Source organism: Pectinophora gossypiella, chromosome Z, assembly GCF_024362695.1.
Source record: "Pectinophora gossypiella chromosome Z, ilPecGoss1.1, whole genome shotgun sequence".
NCBI lineage: Eukaryota > Metazoa > Arthropoda > Insecta > Lepidoptera > Gelechiidae > Pectinophora > Pectinophora gossypiella.
This window is the reverse complement of record NC_065433.1, coordinates 20078198-20096593: the sequence shown is the minus strand read 5'-3', so window position 1 is coordinate 20096593 and position 18396 is coordinate 20078198. Positions and strand designations below refer to the sequence as shown.

Genomic DNA, 18396 nt, shown 5'->3' with positions numbered 1-18396 from the left:
GAGTTACACAAATAAAGATAGATTTGCCCATTAATACGTTGACTAAATTCGGTCCCAGTCAGTAAGATCGGTCATTTTGCTTTTATAATATAATATAGATGACTGGTAAATTTTAAGCATATTTGGTAATTTAATAATAATTAATAATGGTCACACTCGCACAGAGAGCTTCATTTCCGGCGAGATCACTCACTGCGCGCGCCCCCACCTCGCCTCGCCGCGCCACTCATATTCTAGAAGGAGAGGTCGAAAAACCACATGTGAAGTGTATAATCGTGCTTATTCTGAATTACTTGTGCTTAAATCGAGGGAACTGATTTAGTTGTTTGTTTTGTAATATTAAAGGTAAGTGTTAACATATTCAAATGTTATATTATGGCATAAATGTTAGGCACGATAAAATGAAGCCACGCTGTTGTGGGACTACAGGACAGGACGCCATATTGTTACGCATGACTTGCTTGCAAAAATACTTAAAATTGCATTGCTTTTCATAATAACAGTAGATTTTGTACAGTCATATCCCTCTTGAATAGATTGTAAATTTAACGAGTTGGTTATATCAATACGGATTACTATCTTCGACATTAGGGAGGATTGAACGCAGATTTGAGGACTATAATCGAATGAACAGACGGAACAGTAAGGTTAAATATAAATATAAAGCTAGAAGAAGACTAGCTGCAAATTTTATCACAATAATATATAAACTACACGTAGGTATACCGTGTCTTATCTTCAGAAGTGCGCAGAGTGGCCATCTTATCGTTATAGATTGCGCGGTTGCGTTGTTACGGAATAGCGACGCAATTCGCATGCATATTATATACCTTCCTATTATTATTTTCTCTAATCGATATTCTATCTAATATTCCAAATTTGTTGCTTTACATAGAAATGGTGGGCTCGCGGGTTTATGTTGGTGGTCTGCCGTTCGGCGTTCGAGATCGGGATCTCGAAAAATTCTTCAAAGGCTTCGGCAGGATAAGAGATATTTTGATCAAGAATGGATACGGATTTGTTGTAAGTACCTATTATTTTTTGAACTACTAATTTATCCAAGCGAGATGTACCTATATTGTTTGGGAGCTCTGATAAAGTAAATATTTGTCAACTACACTGTAGAATGTGTGTCATTTAGTACATACTTAGTACTGTTGATGTTTATTATTTATGTTAAGAAAAAGTACCTATTATCTGAACATTGTTGTGTTGTGGTCCTCTTTACATGCCCAGTAGGCATTGCACAACAATCACAACCAACAATTAATTTTGAAAAGTGGTTCTTATTTGTGGTATGGTCTATACATTCAAAGGTATACATCCTATAATGAGTCTCTTTCAGATACTAATATTTTGTATGCGAAAGTTATTATGATTTTCTGTTATCTTTTCATGGCTAAATAACTGGGCTCGTTTAGTTGAGGTTTGGTGCATAGAAAGTTCATCCATGGTATTAAATCTTTCTAAGGATTTACTTTAGGCATGTTCCAGGCTTAAAGAGTTCTTATTGCAATTTAACTGAAGCCTACAAGGGCAGAATGCTAGTTTTTCATAATTGAAGGAAATGCGTAAATTGTAATGTTAAAAAAAATATAATCCCACAGGTTTGTGCTATTTAATTAATATCTGTTAGGCTGGGTCCTTAGCTTACTCTCCAATAGTCACTGAATGCTTTTTTCGACTGCATAATTCAAAATGTCTAAATTTACCTGACCCTAAATGATTATGATTGAAATTATATAAACATGGTAGTTTTCATGTTTGTGAGAAAATAATGGTTAGTTTGGCTTTTATACATTGAACAAAATAGTATCAAATAAAATTAATGGTAATAGGAAAATATTATTTTTATACAACAAGCTAAACAATAATTTTGTAATCTAAATCCTTGCATGAGCCCCAATATACCTATATGAAGTCATAATGGATAAAATTATATACCTACTACTGTCAGAAATATGAGGGTGGGGGGCTTTTTTGACTGAAATAGAAGTATGGCTGAAAAATAATTCATATAATTTGTTAAGTGAAGCAAACTGCGAGCAAGTGAATGTTTATAAAAAATTGCATTAGCGCTGTGTGAATTTAATATTTGCAAGCATCATAATACTAACCAAAAAATTGTTTTGTTGTGTTAGCGGCAACAATTAACCCTTAATATTAAAATAAGTATATAATCTACTTATTGATGTAAGTAGTCGTTACATGAGCCATGTTAGGGGCCTTTGGTGGCTCAATAATAACCCTGACACCAGGGTTGATGAGGTAGGTAATTCACCTCACAACCCCACATGATAGAAGATCTAGTGATATAGTTGAAATAGAACAATCTTTATAGGTACTGACTCTTTGAATTATTAACTGAATGGTTTGCTATTGAACTCAGGTGGAATATGTTGTATTATTTACTTCAGTTCTTGATTGTAACCATAACTTCTATCGTACTGATTGCCCTATAGCCAAACTGTTGCTAAGCGATTACTCTGTTCATGGAACTAGCAGTTATAAAATGAGTTAAGGAATTTTTGGGAAAAATATGAACACTGCACTAATTTGTAGAAGTGCATTTGTTGACCAAAGCCTAAGTTAAGTTTATAAATTCTGTTCCAATCTAACCATTTAAATATACTATTTATATCTTTCCAGGAATTTGAAGATCATCGAGATGCAGATGATGCTGTCTATGAATTGAATGGCAAAGAATTGCTAGGAGAAAGGTAAACAAGATTATTAAGTAGTTTGATCTTTTATTTTTTCATAAGATATTATATCAAATTATATTGAATGATAGATTGTTACACCATATTCAAAGGCCAATCAGTGATGTTAAATCTTTGGTTGATTGAGGAATGTCTAGTAGTGGGACGTAATGATTAGATTTTTTATATTGATTTGATTGATGCGTCAGGGTTCGAAATTATCAAGATTATTAGTTACACTTCTTGATAATTATCAGACAATTATTATCAGTGTAAGCAATTATTTGTTATACTTTTTCATAACAAATGCATATTAATTTGGTTGATTCTAATGTACTATTAACAAATAATTTTATAGATTTTTGTCTATATAACTTTTGATTTTTCTTTTATAAGAGCATGCAACTATTCCTGCAACTTGCTTTTTCTGGAGAATTAATAGTTCTCTTGAATGTCTTGTTCTCCCTATTCTGTTCTGAAGTCCTGTCAACCACGAGTTCTGTGTGTCGAAGTACCGATTTTAATCCGACATGAATGCTGTGGGGCCAACAAGGCGAATTTTAACGAATTGTAACAAATCAGTCCCATTCAGATTGCTATTATTGACAATTACGCAACTGTATCATCTTGATAATTATAATTTTCCTTTCGAACCCTGCATTGTATGCTACTTTGTTGTTGTTTATATTTAAAACAAGTTATATTTTATTCCCTACAACTTGAATTAAACTGGTCTGCCTACCATGAACGTATTTCTTAAATAGATGTCATGTAACTCATAATGATGCTAAAATCAGGTTTATTGCAACGCAGAACACCTAAATTGATAGCTGCTCAATTCAGGTTATTAATATTTTTCAATGCCGGCTCCACGTGAGTTGTATGGCTTTTGTAAGATTCTTTCATAAATTATGAGTGAGAGATTATATTTGTGTGTATGGGTTGTGTTTGAAGATTTTGTTTGATACCGGCATCAGCTAGTCAACATTTGTATGAATTTTCTGTTTTTAAATTTGGCTTTTTAATCAGATACACATTTATCAAAATTTTGTATATCATAAATTAAAAAAAAAGGGATAGACGAAAGGAAACTTATGGCTGGCAGCAGTACAATATTGCCTAGCGAAATTATAATTGGATTGGCTAAAAAAAGATAACTGCATAGTTCTTGAAACATGAGTGTACGATAATTAAGATTGAAAGTTATTGATCCATTTGCAAGAACTGGTCCTTGTTATGACTATGGATATTACAAAACATCAATTGGTAATAAATTAAAAAACTGAGGCAAGTCTGGTGGTATTATCAATTGTTGTGTGTGAACGTCCAATGCATGACAAGGGCCCTGGAGTGGCACGTGGTTGATGAAGTGAGAAGGAGGTGTAGAGGGGTGGGCGCAGCTAACAGTACCCAACGGGTGTCGCAGGGTGGTGGTGGAGCCGGCCCGAGGAATCGACCGCAGCGCAGACCGCTACCGTCGCGACCGCTACTACGAGCGCGACCGCGGCCGGTCGCGATACGAGTGAGTGTCGCTATGTTGTAGGGTGTCGGTGGAGAGGGCGCGCGGCATGCCGCGTGGCTCCGACCGTTGGCGCTGTCGGGACCTGCCGCCGCCGCTGCCGCGACGCCCGCCGCCGAGACGCGACCCGTTTGTATTTATGAGGCCATCATATGCAATCGATAATGTGCCATCCTACACACGCCTTCATTCCCGGTGTTATTTACCTCTTGAATGATTGCCCCAGTCGACCCGTAGCAATCCTGTACTAAACTGTAAGTTAGCCTGTAAGTGTAGAAAAATATTCTTGTTTTATTTTTATTCTAACCTAAATTATTTCCAACTTTGGCTGCTAATCATTATGCTTTAACGTTTTGCATATTATGGCCGTGTATAAATTCTTGTTATGTAGATACTTCGTAATTCGTTTTACTTATCTTGTTTATAAGCATGTATTTTAAATTTGTAGTATGTAGACGTAGGTAGTTTAATTCAAACACGGTAAGTACAGTATGATCGATAATATATAATCTTTAGATAGTGTCGTTTCTCTCTCGTGTCACCATGAAATAGGTCTGTATCAGTAAGTTACCCCACTACTAAAAAGTATAAAATAAGAAATTATGCTGTATGTAGCTAGATAGTGGATACCCGTGGTCGCATGGCTATATTAAGGAGTAAATAACCCTTAGGGCAAGTGACATTTTGTCGTTGTCAGACGTTAATCTACTATTTACTGGTAGGTTTCTACCTAAGGCATAATTAGCGGTGTGTGCATTATCTTTCAGTAGCTCGCGATTAGGCCGCCAACTGTCAAGTCAACCTTAATACGCAAATAGATGATATACGACGACGAGTTACCTAATTTGGCTTTTGGTGTGCCGAAGCCTATGAGAGTTTTTTTTAACTGGATATACCTTGACGTTTTATTACGGGAAAGTGCAGTGGTGCTATACAATTAATTATTCGACTAGTTTTAAGTTAATGGAAATAGGGTCGCCCTCTATTACATGGGACTTAAACATAGCTGGTTAGGATTGGATTTGACTGGTACTATACACCTCTGCCTACCCTTGGGAGATACAGGCGTGTTTTTGAGTTTTGTTAAATCCGCTAAAGTCGTGACATCTTAGACGTAACCATACTGAAATTATGTAACATTACATAACCTATGGTACTTGAATAATTGGATGGATCATAATAGCGATTTAACAAATAACCATACATAGATTACCCTGACCTTTCCTTCCTTTTTTTTGCTGGACCATAGTCGGGTAAAAGTGTATGGACGAATTTTCATATTATGTTGTTTAATAACTCTTAAATGCTATGAATTTACAAGTTCAGCTTATGTCGATTTAACAACTCTTATTTTACTTGCACTATTCAGTTAAAATACATGAATGACTTCCTTAGTATAATTGTATTAGTCTAATTTGCACTTCTGTAAATTGTTAAACTTTTATTATTCAACTATGGTCTAGGGTGTTGAAAGGTTGCAACATTGAGCTGTACTTAAGACACCCTAGAATTTTGTTCAATTTGAACTTACTTTTTGAATCATTAAGACCGTTTTTGTTTCCACAGGGACTACAATTATAGATACGGCCCGCCGACGCGTACGGAGTATCGACTTATCGTCGAAAATCTGTCTAGCCGCATAAGCTGGCAGGTAAGAATGAACAAGAGTGGCACTGGGTCCATCGTCATTGCATCATCTACCATCAATCAGGGTCCCGGATATGAGCTTCGCGGTCGTTGAGGGCTGGGCTGACTATCACCACCTTAGCAGGCATTATCAAAGCGAACATGTTGTATGGAGTGGATTTGCTGTCAACATCTCCGATATCAAAAGGATACTCGGTTTACGGTACCATGGATCGAATTACTTGGAAGTTTTGAATGACGACGTTAATAACATGCCTATTGGAAGACGGACGCATTAACTGCATTGAAGCATTACACCAGAGGAAGCGTTGAACACAAGCACCCATAAGAAAAAGAGTCATGAAGATAAACTTGGCATATTACTATCAGATGTTAAAGGATATTGGATCTAAGCACACCACACTTCGTGAATTGGGGGTTGATGACTACAAAGATCGCAGGTCATTCACGGATTCGAGAGCTCTTTCATTTTGACTTTTTCCTAATAAAACACAAACCATAACAATTTATTTTATGAGTAGCTCACTTTTCTCTTCCTTAGTAAGCTTAACATATAACGTCAATCAACATTATCCCTTAAATTATGAAAGCTAGCATACATACATTCATATAGCAGTATATTAATTGTATTTACATCTTTTACAAACTTACTTACGAGCTTATAGATAATTTTTAAAAACGACAGAAGGTGGCGATTCGTGCCCAGAGCCCTCGATGTGTGTGAGATGTGGTCTGACCCGATGTTAGGAGGGTTTCGATCCCGGTGCAGCCTGGTGATGTGGTGTTGACGTCATCCCCCCGCCCCGCCCCTCGCAGCTGGACGCCTCTTGGTGGCGCCTCGCCAAGGTAAAGTCGCCAACAGGGGGGCACAGTCAAACAGGAGCCGTTCTCGTTATGTGCGAACTCCCGTTTTATTTCACTTATCATTATTTTAAGTTTTCTATTAACGTTCACAATAGGAATTAAAAGTGTGTCCATTAACTTGTGTACCATGCCACCAAACGAAATTTTAAAAAATAAGAACCCATAATATTTTTCCATTTTTTCATCTACATTATTTAAGCGCCTACCATTGAAATAGAGAAATAGAAATACTATCAAGTTGCAAATCTATCATAGATAGGTACTAAAAAGTAAAAAATATATAATTAAACAAACATTGAGCTTTTATCAAAAACCTGATGATATTATGATCCCAGCACTGTGGCTATCTTTTATACACAACATATAAAACCGCGGTTATTGCTCACTAAAACCTTGGGATTCTTATATTTTTTGGTTGCTATTGTGAATGTTTTTATTGCCTAAATATACTTTCGTGTTCGGTATTTCGTTAGGTGTCATTGTTTGTGCAGTGAATAAGATGACCGATTATAAGAAGCCATTCCATTGACTGGAGTGACGCTGACCAGCGCTGGAAGACGAGCTGTGGGAGAGGATTGAAAGCTATCAACCAATGATTGAAGATGGAATACAATGGAGACATGTAATTATCATGGTCGTGAGGGATATCCAGATAGAAATCATGCAATGGGCGTTATGCGGCTAGGAGATGGATACAATTCTGATGACAGATCGATTTGTGGATACCAGAATAAAATGGACGCAGAAAGAGCAGCCAAAACTGAGATGCAGAACTGTGGAGATGTTAGACGACACCTAGTACTCCAGATATTACAAGCGATGACGTCCGATCGGTAACCGACGCGAAAGTATATTTTATGGGCACGTTGATTGCTCTAAGTCAGTATATGACGCCCTTTCTTAGCCTTGGACTTGCAATTTGCAGGCATTGATTGTTAGGAAGCGTATCAATCAAAATGTGCATAATTATACTTTTTCCAAAGTCTAAGTTTCACTGAAGTCGCGAATCGTATCTAATCATCATAGTTTGTTTAATTTAATTCACCTAACGGTTTTGAGGTGACAATACAAGACTTTAGAAAAAGACTACATTCTTATATTTCTCCAGAATTTGACATATCGTATTGGTTTACAGGATCTTAAAGACTACATGCGCCAGGCTGGAGAAGTTACGTATGCTGACGCACATAAGCAGCACAGGAACGAAGGGTAATGCAATGTTTTATCTTTGTATACTAAGTATATAAATAAAAATATATAATTAAAACACATAATAACAGGTTCTTACCGCGTTTAAAATAGGGATATGAGACTCCCGATATTTCGACACTGTTGTAATGATTATGCCGTTATTATGTGTTTTAATTATGATAATAACCGCGTAAATTTAAAACAATGTATATAGATATATGTCAGCAAGAACGATAATTTGATTACCTCAATTTTGGTTTAACTAATATTTTACCTAGTCACTTTGTCACGTTATTTATATGATACCTTACATTTTGTTCGAGTTGTAAGATTGAAGATTTATTATAGCAATTTTGAAGATCTTCTATGGTATCTATGTGGAATGTCTAGTCCAAACTGTATTGGAGTGTGTCGAGTATCGTTTGTAACATCTCAGGTAGGACGGCTAATATAGTATAGTAGCGCCATCTACGCACTTACTTAGTAGTATTGTTGTTGGTGTTAGTACACCAATAAAGTGGAAGAAGTTACCAGTTATGGAACAGCGAAGAATATTCCTTTTTAACAACTGGTTATGAAATTGTTTATGAACACAGTTGATGAGATGTATGTTTTGTTGCCAGCGTGGTGGAGTTTGCGACACACGCGGACATGCGCGCCGCTATCGAGAAGCTGGACGGCACGGAGCTGAATGGCCGGCGCATCCGCCTGGTGGAGGACCGCCGCTCGTCGCGCCGCCGCACACGCTCCTCGTCGAGCCGTTCTCGCAGCCGCTCGCGTGACCGCCGTCGCAGCCGCAGCAGGTATACAATTATTCAGACACCCCCACACGACAAATTTTAACATCTTAGGAAGTAACCTAAGAGGGAATAGCGTGTTTTCACAGTATTCAACTGCAGTGTTCTTATTTCTTTGATGTTTTTACTTGAGATGTAACCATCCGCTGGAAAGTGATGATACATTATTTTAACCATCTTTCGGGGCTGTAAGCTCTTGATGACAAAATCGATTACTGAAAAACTTAAAATATATATTTATTTACGATATTGTTGAATAAGTGAATTAATTAATAAATATAAAATAATAACAGGTCCCGATCTCGCCGTTCCTCGCGCAGCCGCTCACGCTCCAAGTCGCGCCCTAAGAGCAAGAGTCCGGCGGCCAAGTCCCGCTCTCGATCGCGCTCTAAGTGAGTTTCTGCCTCCTTTTTCTTGGGCAGATTTTTTAGTGACAATAAATGTTAATGACTCCAAATTAGGAATTGAAAATGAAGGAAATGTATAGGTAGTTCACTATGCCTTAGTAATGTTATCTATACCTATTTCATCACTAAAAAGTCTGCTCCTCCAACTGTGCATGCATGAAATTGCAGAATATTATCTCTTTATAAATAAATATTTAGTTTAATATGTTGCATGAATATAAAATTAACCTAGTATTCATTTGGCTAGGTGTGTAATTTCATGCGCTGAACAAAATTTAAAAACGTAAGTATTTACTTAGAACTGGAACACAATAACAGCTAGTAAATAGTATTTAGATACTCAAATTTAGTATGTACTAATGTGATCGCTTCTATAATAAAATGTGTTGGACGGAGTATACATATTAACACCTTAGTATCCCTCCGAACAAGTATAGTATACTTACGCAAATTTTCATTACCCAAGGTGTTTTCAATGCCGACCGACGTTTCTCATAAAAATGTTTGCCATCTGTTTCATTTCCCTAATCAATTGAGATACTTTTTACGAAACAGAACAGTGTTTTTTTTTATTGAAATACACAAGTACGTCGTCATAAATAAACGTAGTCAGACGTCGTACTCTTTGTTATATAATTATTATTATTATTTTCTCTTTATTATTATTTAAAATATTAAGTTAATTTCGTTACAAAATCGGTTAGTATAATTGATAACAAACCTGAATTCTACCAAGTTAACCATAACTTCCACCATCGACAGCATACCAGTAATTTGCATAATCAATATATTAAAATTTTGTAAGGTGATATAGTTTGGCAAGTAGATAATTGCATAATGAATATACCTGACAAAATTACGCGTATTTATGATTTTGGCAAGTGCATTATTTTTGGAAATGAAAATATGCTGATACTTGTTTGCGAAGTGAAGATATTCCAATAATTTTTAACCAAAAAGCTATTATAGAATCCGGCATCTTTAGGACATACTAAATTAAAAGTAACATTAGCAACTGCAATATTGTCTTGCAAAGACAGGTTGGAGCACTTGTAATGGGGTGGTATTTAGTTGTAAACGTAACATAATGAATATACTACCATTTTGTTGCGTGCGATGATCGCGTCGCGTAGGGATCGCAGTCGCTCCAAGTCCCGGTCCCGGTCAGCGTCTCGCCGCTCGGGCAGAGAGTCGGAGCCCCGCAAGTCCGCCGACCGCAATGGACACCGCTCGCCTTCTCGCTCTAAGTCCCGCTCCCCATCTAAAGATAACAAGTAAGTCCGGTGTGCTAACAATCACACGTTCTGACCACTTTGGCTTCGTGTCAGGTTGTTTTTCAAACGATACCATTAGTCTTTTTGTGGAGATTAAACATATCCTTTTTTTATTGACATTTTATACTAAACCAGAACAACAACCTCACTTTTAATAAGCATTGTTGTCAGAAATATTCAATACCTAATTTACCCATTGGCATCAATTTATTGTCAAAATTTATAAATATCACCAAGACATTGATAGCACAATTTTTATGTCGCAATTAACCATATGCGTGTTTTCCTGCATCACGTGAAGACAGCCTGCTTTAGAAAGGTGAGAAGCGTCTTCTTGTTCCACGTTGTAATGTTGGTGTTGCTTTTTTTTAGTTGTGCCATATTTGTTACTTTATTTTTATTCTTAACATAAGTTATGCATTATTATTATATTGCTTAGTTAGAGCAAGTCAGTTTTCGCAATTATCTTAATTTGTAGATTTTAGTTTTCTGGTTTCTTATTTTGTTGTTTTGAAGATTAGTGTCTTAAAGCTTTAGGTGTAAGCATCGATTAATATCAACCTCAACTCTTAATACAGATTATTTGGTAACTTGTTCATAGATAAGGATGCCTGAAATCATACTTTAAGTAGATATTGATTCCGAATTGACAATTATAGTTGTCCAGTGAATATTTTTAATCCGCCGAAAACATAAAAAAACAAATTAAATTGAACAAACGTCAATTGTAGATCCTTTATAGAACTGTTTTATAAATGCAGGCTCCCAGAGGGTTGCTTACCGACGCAGTGTTTTCATCCGCAGGAGAGTTAGGTGTTCGTTGTAAAAGCAACAGTTACAAATTGTCCGGCCTTTTACTTTTTGATGGATTAGGAAGTTACAGATATAAGTTAAATTAATCGCCACCATTGTTTTATGAACATGTCCCGTTTTCACGGATGCCCTAACAATTGTTTTGTTATAATTGAATTCATTTTATCAATTCTATTGATATCGGTACTAATGAACACATGGACTGGTTCACATCTTATTTATTTAACAGTACAAGGTTAAGCACCATTAAATGTGTAAACGTAAAATATTATAATTGTTATGTCAGAAGTAAATGGAAAGTTATTTACTTGTAAAAACAAAGAGGTCTATCAATACATTATACACCATAAATAGTATAAATATCGATATGACTTCGATAGATGTTAAATCACTAGAAAACAGTTGGTCGTGAATCTGTAATAACGGGGCTTGGTGATGAATTTGTCAGACCGTTTTCTTGTCTAAAATATGTTTTTATTAATTGACAGATTGAAAGTAACAACGAGTATGTTTGACAGGGAACGGTCACGTTCGCGTAGCAAGGAGGCGTCTCCGAAGCGTGACGAAAAGCGTGGAGAGAGCAAGTCCCGCTCCCGGTCGCGCTCGCGCTCGCGCGGCTCCGGCGGCCGCTCTGGAGGCCGCTCCGCGTCCCGCGACCGCTCCGGCTCCCGCTCGCGTTCCCGCTCGCCACGACAAAATGGCGACACTCATGATCGCACTCCACGCAGTGGTGATTGATTGTATTTACACTTGAAACGTATATTTTTGTGCTTAGTTCATAAGACGCGAGAATGTCCCGGATCGTCTCACATTGATAGTAATCAATTTTCAATTTTTAAATAAGAGACATTTTGTTTTCTTCATGTAAACTTACTCTACATTAGCCATCCACGCGTCGACTTGCTCACGATTCGAGTATGATAAAATACAAATACGGCTCGCTCAGAAGTTTCCACCATATATTTTCGGTCTCAATCCAGTCGAACGGGACCAGTCCTGCGCGACTTGCATTGCGTGACTAAAGTATCATACGCGTAACGTACCAGTTTGCTACTGCTCTTATTACGAGCTGCGAATTTCAGATCAACGCTTGTCCATGTATTGGATTGAGCATACGCAACATCGAGTATCAGTCGCATATGAAACAAGTCCAAGTCGAGGCGACGCGTGGAAGAATGCCCTAAGCAAATCAAGCAAATCGTTTATCAGTTTATCTTAATATCCTTGACCAGCAACAACATTTAACAATTACATTTGTTTGACATTAAGGCAATCATGAACGCAGTTGTATCTACCTTTTGGGTAACATTAAGATGGAAAGTATTTGCCACATGGCAGGTCGGCACGCACATACGGAATATCGGCGCTGCGGCGCATCGTTATGATTCTATAATATTTTAAATTTTAGGTCTTTGAACATTCGTTTTAAAATAATGCAGTATGCGGCGAAGAAGCATATTGATTTTTATAAATTAAGTAAGTACCGATCATACTTCTTTCAAATGAGTTCGCCCAGTCGTTCTGTAAGTGTGCGCTGACCATCTATACCATATTTCAATGGTAGGTATATATGTACGTGATTTTTTCTATAAACTTAGTATGCATTTATGTATGAGCGGTGACTTTCGATACTACTTTAAGGATTTAGCGTTTTAGTTCTAATTAGTAAATAAGTACACTTTATTTGAATGTTTCTACGGTGAGTTGCAACAACTTTAGTGACCAACCATCTACCCTGGTGTCAGGCTTACTATTGAGCCGCCAAAGGCCAAGGTGACATGGCTCATGTAATGACTTCATATTTAAGAAAAATGTAGCCGGGACCTGCCGGGGTTTGTTTGCATGTACATTCAATAATTACTTGACATGTTTCAACATTTGGATTCCCTCTAGTTCCGTGGTTCATAATCCTAGTATACAGTTACACCTACACTAAATTGAAGTAATAGAGTCAATAAAGCAAAAGCTTCCTAACTTCTTATTTACCGATTCCGCGTTTGATGTGTATTTTTTTCTTATTTATATCAGAAAAACTGGGGCAAATAAATATTTCAATCATGAAAAATAAATTTCTTTTTTAATGAAGTGTACAGAACCAGAATTTTAATGCCTTACGACTTCCGATTAGTATCCTTAAACCGTTTTACGGGATATTAAATATAAAGTAACAATTCTCCAGATAGGTAGTAAACATATAAATACGGGTATGTAATGTTTTATTTCAACGTATTTATTGCATGTAACGTTTGGCACGAAAAGTTAGCTATGCTAGAATAAGATAATAATTCTCAAAAAACAAATTGGATTGATGGAGGATTAGCATAATTTTTTTTAATGTCTTATCATCTCAAACAAAACCAAAAAGTCTTGACTTTCCCTGGCAAATAAGAAATGAAATCCTTTATTGACTCGAATAAAGGTGGTTCTTAATTTTCATTTGGAATGGTATGGATTCAGTAAAGCAATTGTTATATCATTAACTAATATCATCCAATTAATTTTATTACTCAAAAGTAAACGTCAACGGACAGTTTTATATTAGAGAATAAAGTTTAGCTAACACAACGCATAGCTATGATTATGATCATCAGCGGAACTAGGGAGAAAACATAATTCAAATCGGTAAAAAACATTTTTACGTTTTTAATATACAATAGATGTTAGAATATTTAGCTGTGGAATTTAGTGGTGAATAATTGTAAGCATACTTACTAATATTACGAAATTTCACATTTTTGCAAATATTTTATGTTGTACTCTACCGCAACGCCTCTTGGTTTTACTGCGGACCGACCTATCGTAGTTTAATGTACGACAAACGTACGATGTACCTGTTACGATGAATTATGTACGTGCAGCATTTTAAAAGGTGATTAGTATTTTCCAGCACGCAGGAGAGTATACTCTACAGCAAAGTTACTAAGAATCCTTATTTACAGATACAATATAATGCTGACTTTAGGTTTTGTTGATATACGAACATTAATTAGTAGTACGTAACAAGGCCAAATATCAATATTTATCTGTTAGGATTCTTGTAGCGGTGCTGCTCTTTTGTAGCATTCTAGAAAATGCTAATTTTCTTCAAAATTACTGCACGTAAACTTCGAAATGTCGGACCGCGGTTCAAAGCGGACGTTGCGGCAGAATGCAACGTAATATTTTATCGTAGAAGTACACACATGACATAAACATATTTTCGACTCATCACATCAAAGGTGACGTTCTTATTTGGGATTTTGTAAATACTGATTGTTATGTATTAGTACCAAATAACAATAAAATGTGAGGTATACTTTACTGGTTTCATTTAAACGCCTTTCCATTCGTAATTAGAAATATTTTCTCAATGTAAAAGTAAAGAAATGATAATCGTTTAATGGGGTGGACAGAGCCACAAGTAATCAGAAGACAACTTTCAGCCACGTTTGATACAAGATTTATTCTTCCTTTAATGTTATCAGGTCTTATAACAAAAAATCTGGGCAAATCCTAGTCAGACTTATGTACCGCTTGTAAATAGATGAAAAACAATATTTTCGAAATATCTTAAAAATCAGTAACAGAACTTACGTTATGAAGGTCGTTTTAATTTTGTCCCGTTCATCATAATATTGTGTTTATCACAATGGAGCTGCTGTATCTACTTTACTATGTCAAAGTCATTATAACCTATGTCATACATTTGTTGTTGATACAGTCGCGTAGACAAAGTCCCATTACCTACATATTCCTTAGTCCTATGTTTCTAGTCCTACTCTGTAACTTTTCAATGAAAAGAAAAGAATGGTCATGGAGCCACTAGTAGAATTTTAAAGGCCGATAATAGTTATCGCTATTCGACAATAGATGGCGGTAGTAACTTCGTAGGTTGCATGGAAAACTAATTTATTGAGTTGATTATTTGACTTTTCAGTATTGGTGTAAGACTATTGAGCTGCCAAAGGCCCCTGGCTCATGTAACGGCTACGTATTTAAGTACCTGAATTTTCCGACGTAAAAATTGCGATGGAAAGTGAAGGACTTTCGAAGCTACGTTCCCCAAACAAGATACGAATGGTGAAGATGATAATATTTAGATTGGTGTTGACTTAAATTTTAGCCAACTGAATAAATTAAATAATCGTCCGCGACTTGATTTGTTAATAATATTTTGAACATAAATGAAACAAAGAAATATTATTCCAAATCCCGAAACGGATTCCCGGGAATATATAATCCCGGGATCAGAAAAGTCTCGGGATTGAAATCTGTACTATCTACCTACTTTCATTTTTTAGTTTATTTTTCATTATGACGGAAGTTAGCGTTTGGAAACAATGCTCTGATTTGTGTTGATCACATTAAGCCGGCTTAAAACAAGCGAAAAGCAAGGCATTCTTCGCCGTCAGACTTGACTATTCCATTCTGTTTTGCAGCTGACTTGTTAGCGATTAGGAACTTCTTGCAGTGATGACGGCGGCATTATTACAGCGAGTGGCGATGATGTATGCGTATGTGCGCACCCTAATAGGTCCGTCGGTTTCTTCTGTTCCATATTAACAATTACTTTTAGATTTGTTTATATATATATATATTTTGGTTCTGCTGAGCGATGAAAGCTATAAATTCCATAGATAGCAGTATCTATGGGTATTAAAGGTAAACATCTAAAACTAAAATAAAATACTTCTTTAATCTTTTGTAAACAATTGTTTATTAACATTTTATTCCTCGTTGCGTCACTGCACATAATTATACACATTCGTCACAAACACTCGCTGGCCACATACCGCAACAGCAAATACAATATGACTTTATTCAGATAGGATCTATCTATGGAATTATTTTTACACCTCACTTATATGACAATTGCTTTCATTTTTCTTTTAATAATAAAGAAAAATGTGAATATACTAAAAGGCGGCTAAATACTAAGAAAGTACTACAAGAATGTGATTGTACTTTGTCTTTTAAGGACGAAACGAAAAATATTAAATAAGGTACTGGATGCACATGCAAGAAAACGTATGAGAAAATAGAGACAGATTTGAAAAGATAAAAATGTTGCCCTTCGAAATGAACTGGAATGATTTGAAATTTTATCTTTCAGTATACTCACAAATCAACATATAAATAAATATGATTTTCAGGAAAAATTTACCTGAATAGAAATCAGATTTAAGAAGTCAATTTTGCTTCAGTCAATTGTAAACATAAAAAATAAATTTCTTTTCAATGAAAATCATAACTTAGCAATAAAATTACTAAAATTCCATAAAAAGAAAAATGAAAGTTTCCATGCATTACTGTGATCAATTTAAGTACAAATCAATGATCCTGTTAACACGCATGTTTGAGTTTTATATCCATTTTCACATAATTTAAACTTACATTTTGTCATCTTACAAAATTAAATACAAGAACATTATTATTGATCATCAGTCTATTCATAGTTTGATATAAATTTTACAATTTTGTTGATTTAGCCTTTTTAATCTATGTTTGAGTACAAAAGGCAACATAAGAGAATCTCCTATAACTAATTCTCATAAATATCTACAATGTTCATAAACCTGCAATTGGATTAATATTTACTATGTAAATGATAACATTTCAATTCAGTACTACACAAATTCTGAGCTTCGCAGAAAATGTATACTACCAAACACCAAATAAACAATAATCATTATAGAAGTCTCAAAATAAATAAGTTAACGGACATAATTTACACGAGCCATTAATTACTTATGACATTGTTATTTTTAGGTTACTGAAAATAATTTAGTGTAATAAAATATATTACGAAAGTGTTACTGAAATAGATTGCAAAGCTAACACGCTTAAAAAAAAAGAAAAAAGAAATAAATATTTAATTATGCATAAAACTGCAGCAAAACTAACTTGCAAGCCAGAGCGGCACTGAACGAGTCCTATGTTGCCTGATGTCACTTTATTTATATCGTCACAATACTCTTACAAAAGTAATGGAGAATATACTTATAGCTAAAACTTAATAGTTTTTTATACACAATGACTTAGGTTTCGACATTTTGTTTCTTATAAGTACTCAAGTTATTTTAAACCTATCAACTAATTTCGTGCGTGGTGTTTTCTCGTGGTGCGAACACGACTGGTACGGCATGCATGCGCGCGCGCATACAGGCGGTACGAATGGCGCTCGACAACGAGGAGCAGGAACGTTAATTGTTGTGCTAACTGTACAATGAAAGTACGGAAGCAAAGAACAAGGTAAAATCTATGTCGATTTTCAAAAAAACCTGAACAAGATTTTTGATTGGATGCTAACTATTATTCAATTTACGATAGGAACAATAATAAAATTAGTCAATCACAAAAATACAATCGATGTAAAAGTGATAAACGCCTCATTTGCGTTATTTCTATAAATTAGTCTAAATCTTACGTTACGCACGGTTTGGCTTTTTTACTGGTGCGAGTCTAAAGAGGGACAGCGTTAGTGGTGTGAAAGGTTCATACAAACGATACTGCAACTGAGTAGATTTATATTATGTAAGGAGAGATCACGAAAAAAAATTTTGTTTTGGTTGATTTTGATCAATTTTTGAGAATTTATTTGCATGCAAGGGTTTCATAAGACGGGCAGTATCGTCGGTATGAGGCATGCGGCGCCGCGCGGCGGACCGACGCGACGCGAGCGCCGCTTTCGCACCTTACCTACAGAGATCGCAGACAGTGGACCGCGGTCCACCCCGCCCCTCAGCAAGCGCGGTCTTCACCCTCTACCTTACACTACACCGGCCTACCTTCACCCACACAACAATGCAACGCCGAATGAAGATGGGCCTTACAAGAGGATAGCACGTCGGCAGTGTCACTCCGGGTGACGCTTGCCAATCAGGGGCGGAAATACGCAATCCGTTCCGCCGGATACTATTTACAGGGGCGTACGAATCGCAACTTTTAAATAAATACATCCGAACTCTTACAACTAGCCGTCTATACAGGGGGTCACTTTACATTTAACGATATATTTACATGCGGCGCACAGCCAGGTTCGCACTAGCGTCCGTTGTGAATAAATAAGTTATTTTTAGTCCATTGCCGCATTTGTAAACACTACACTTGCGTGGCGAACGTCGGCGGCAAGCAATGATCGTCTAACACGTACACTCCTCCGCCCTCGAGCGCTCGCTTCACTAGCGACGTGTCGCTGTAACA

At 36.2% G+C, this 18396-nt stretch overlaps 2 protein-coding genes across 6 annotated transcripts in view; one reads left to right on the top strand and one right to left on the bottom strand.

Annotated features, from left to right (window-relative positions):
• The first annotated feature begins 164 nt into the window (after positions 1-164).
• Positions 165-14509, top strand: LOC126380573 (serine-arginine protein 55). 5 transcript variants are annotated; one of them, XM_050030078.1, is made up of 10 exons: positions 166-345; positions 896-1023; positions 2650-2720; positions 4246-4350; positions 5788-5872; positions 7868-7941; positions 8547-8726; positions 9014-9112; positions 10261-10401; positions 11733-14509. In XM_050030078.1, the coding sequence occupies exons 2-10, from the start codon at positions 898-900 to the stop codon at positions 11950-11952; spliced, it is 1101 nt and encodes a 366-aa protein (XP_049886035.1). In that variant the 5' UTR covers positions 166-345; positions 896-897; the 3' UTR covers positions 11953-14509. The 5 variants fall into 5 exon arrangements, 4 of the variants coding, with proteins under 4 accessions (XP_049886037.1, XP_049886035.1, XP_049886038.1 ...); XM_050030079.1 differs by lacking the exon at positions 4246-4350 and adding an exon at positions 4129-4224 and having other exon boundaries at positions 168-345; XM_050030080.1 differs by lacking the exon at positions 10261-10401 and having other exon boundaries at positions 165-345.
• A 1374-nt stretch (positions 14510-15883) lies between these two features.
• LOC126380563 (neurogenic locus protein delta) overlaps positions 15884-18396 on the bottom strand; it is a 32624-nt gene continuing 30111 nt past the window's right edge. The window contains exon 7 of the mRNA XM_050030060.1: positions 15884-18388. Coding sequence (XP_049886017.1) covers positions 18295-18388 — 94 coding nt within the window. The 3' untranslated portion in view covers positions 15884-18294. The remainder of the gene's footprint in view (positions 18389-18396) is intronic.

Coding starts and splice junctions, on each gene's coding strand:
- LOC126380573 (XM_050030078.1), top strand. CDS start 898: ATGGTGGGCTCGCGGGTTTATGTTGGTGGTCTGCCGTTCGGCGTTCGA. Junction 1,024..2,649: donor AGAATGGATACGGATTTGTT/GTAAGTACCTAT, acceptor ATATCTTTCCAG/GAATTTGAAGATCATCGAGA. Junction 10,402..11,732: donor TCCCCATCTAAAGATAACAA/GTAAGTCCGGTG, acceptor TATGTTTGACAG/GGAACGGTCACGTTCGCGTA.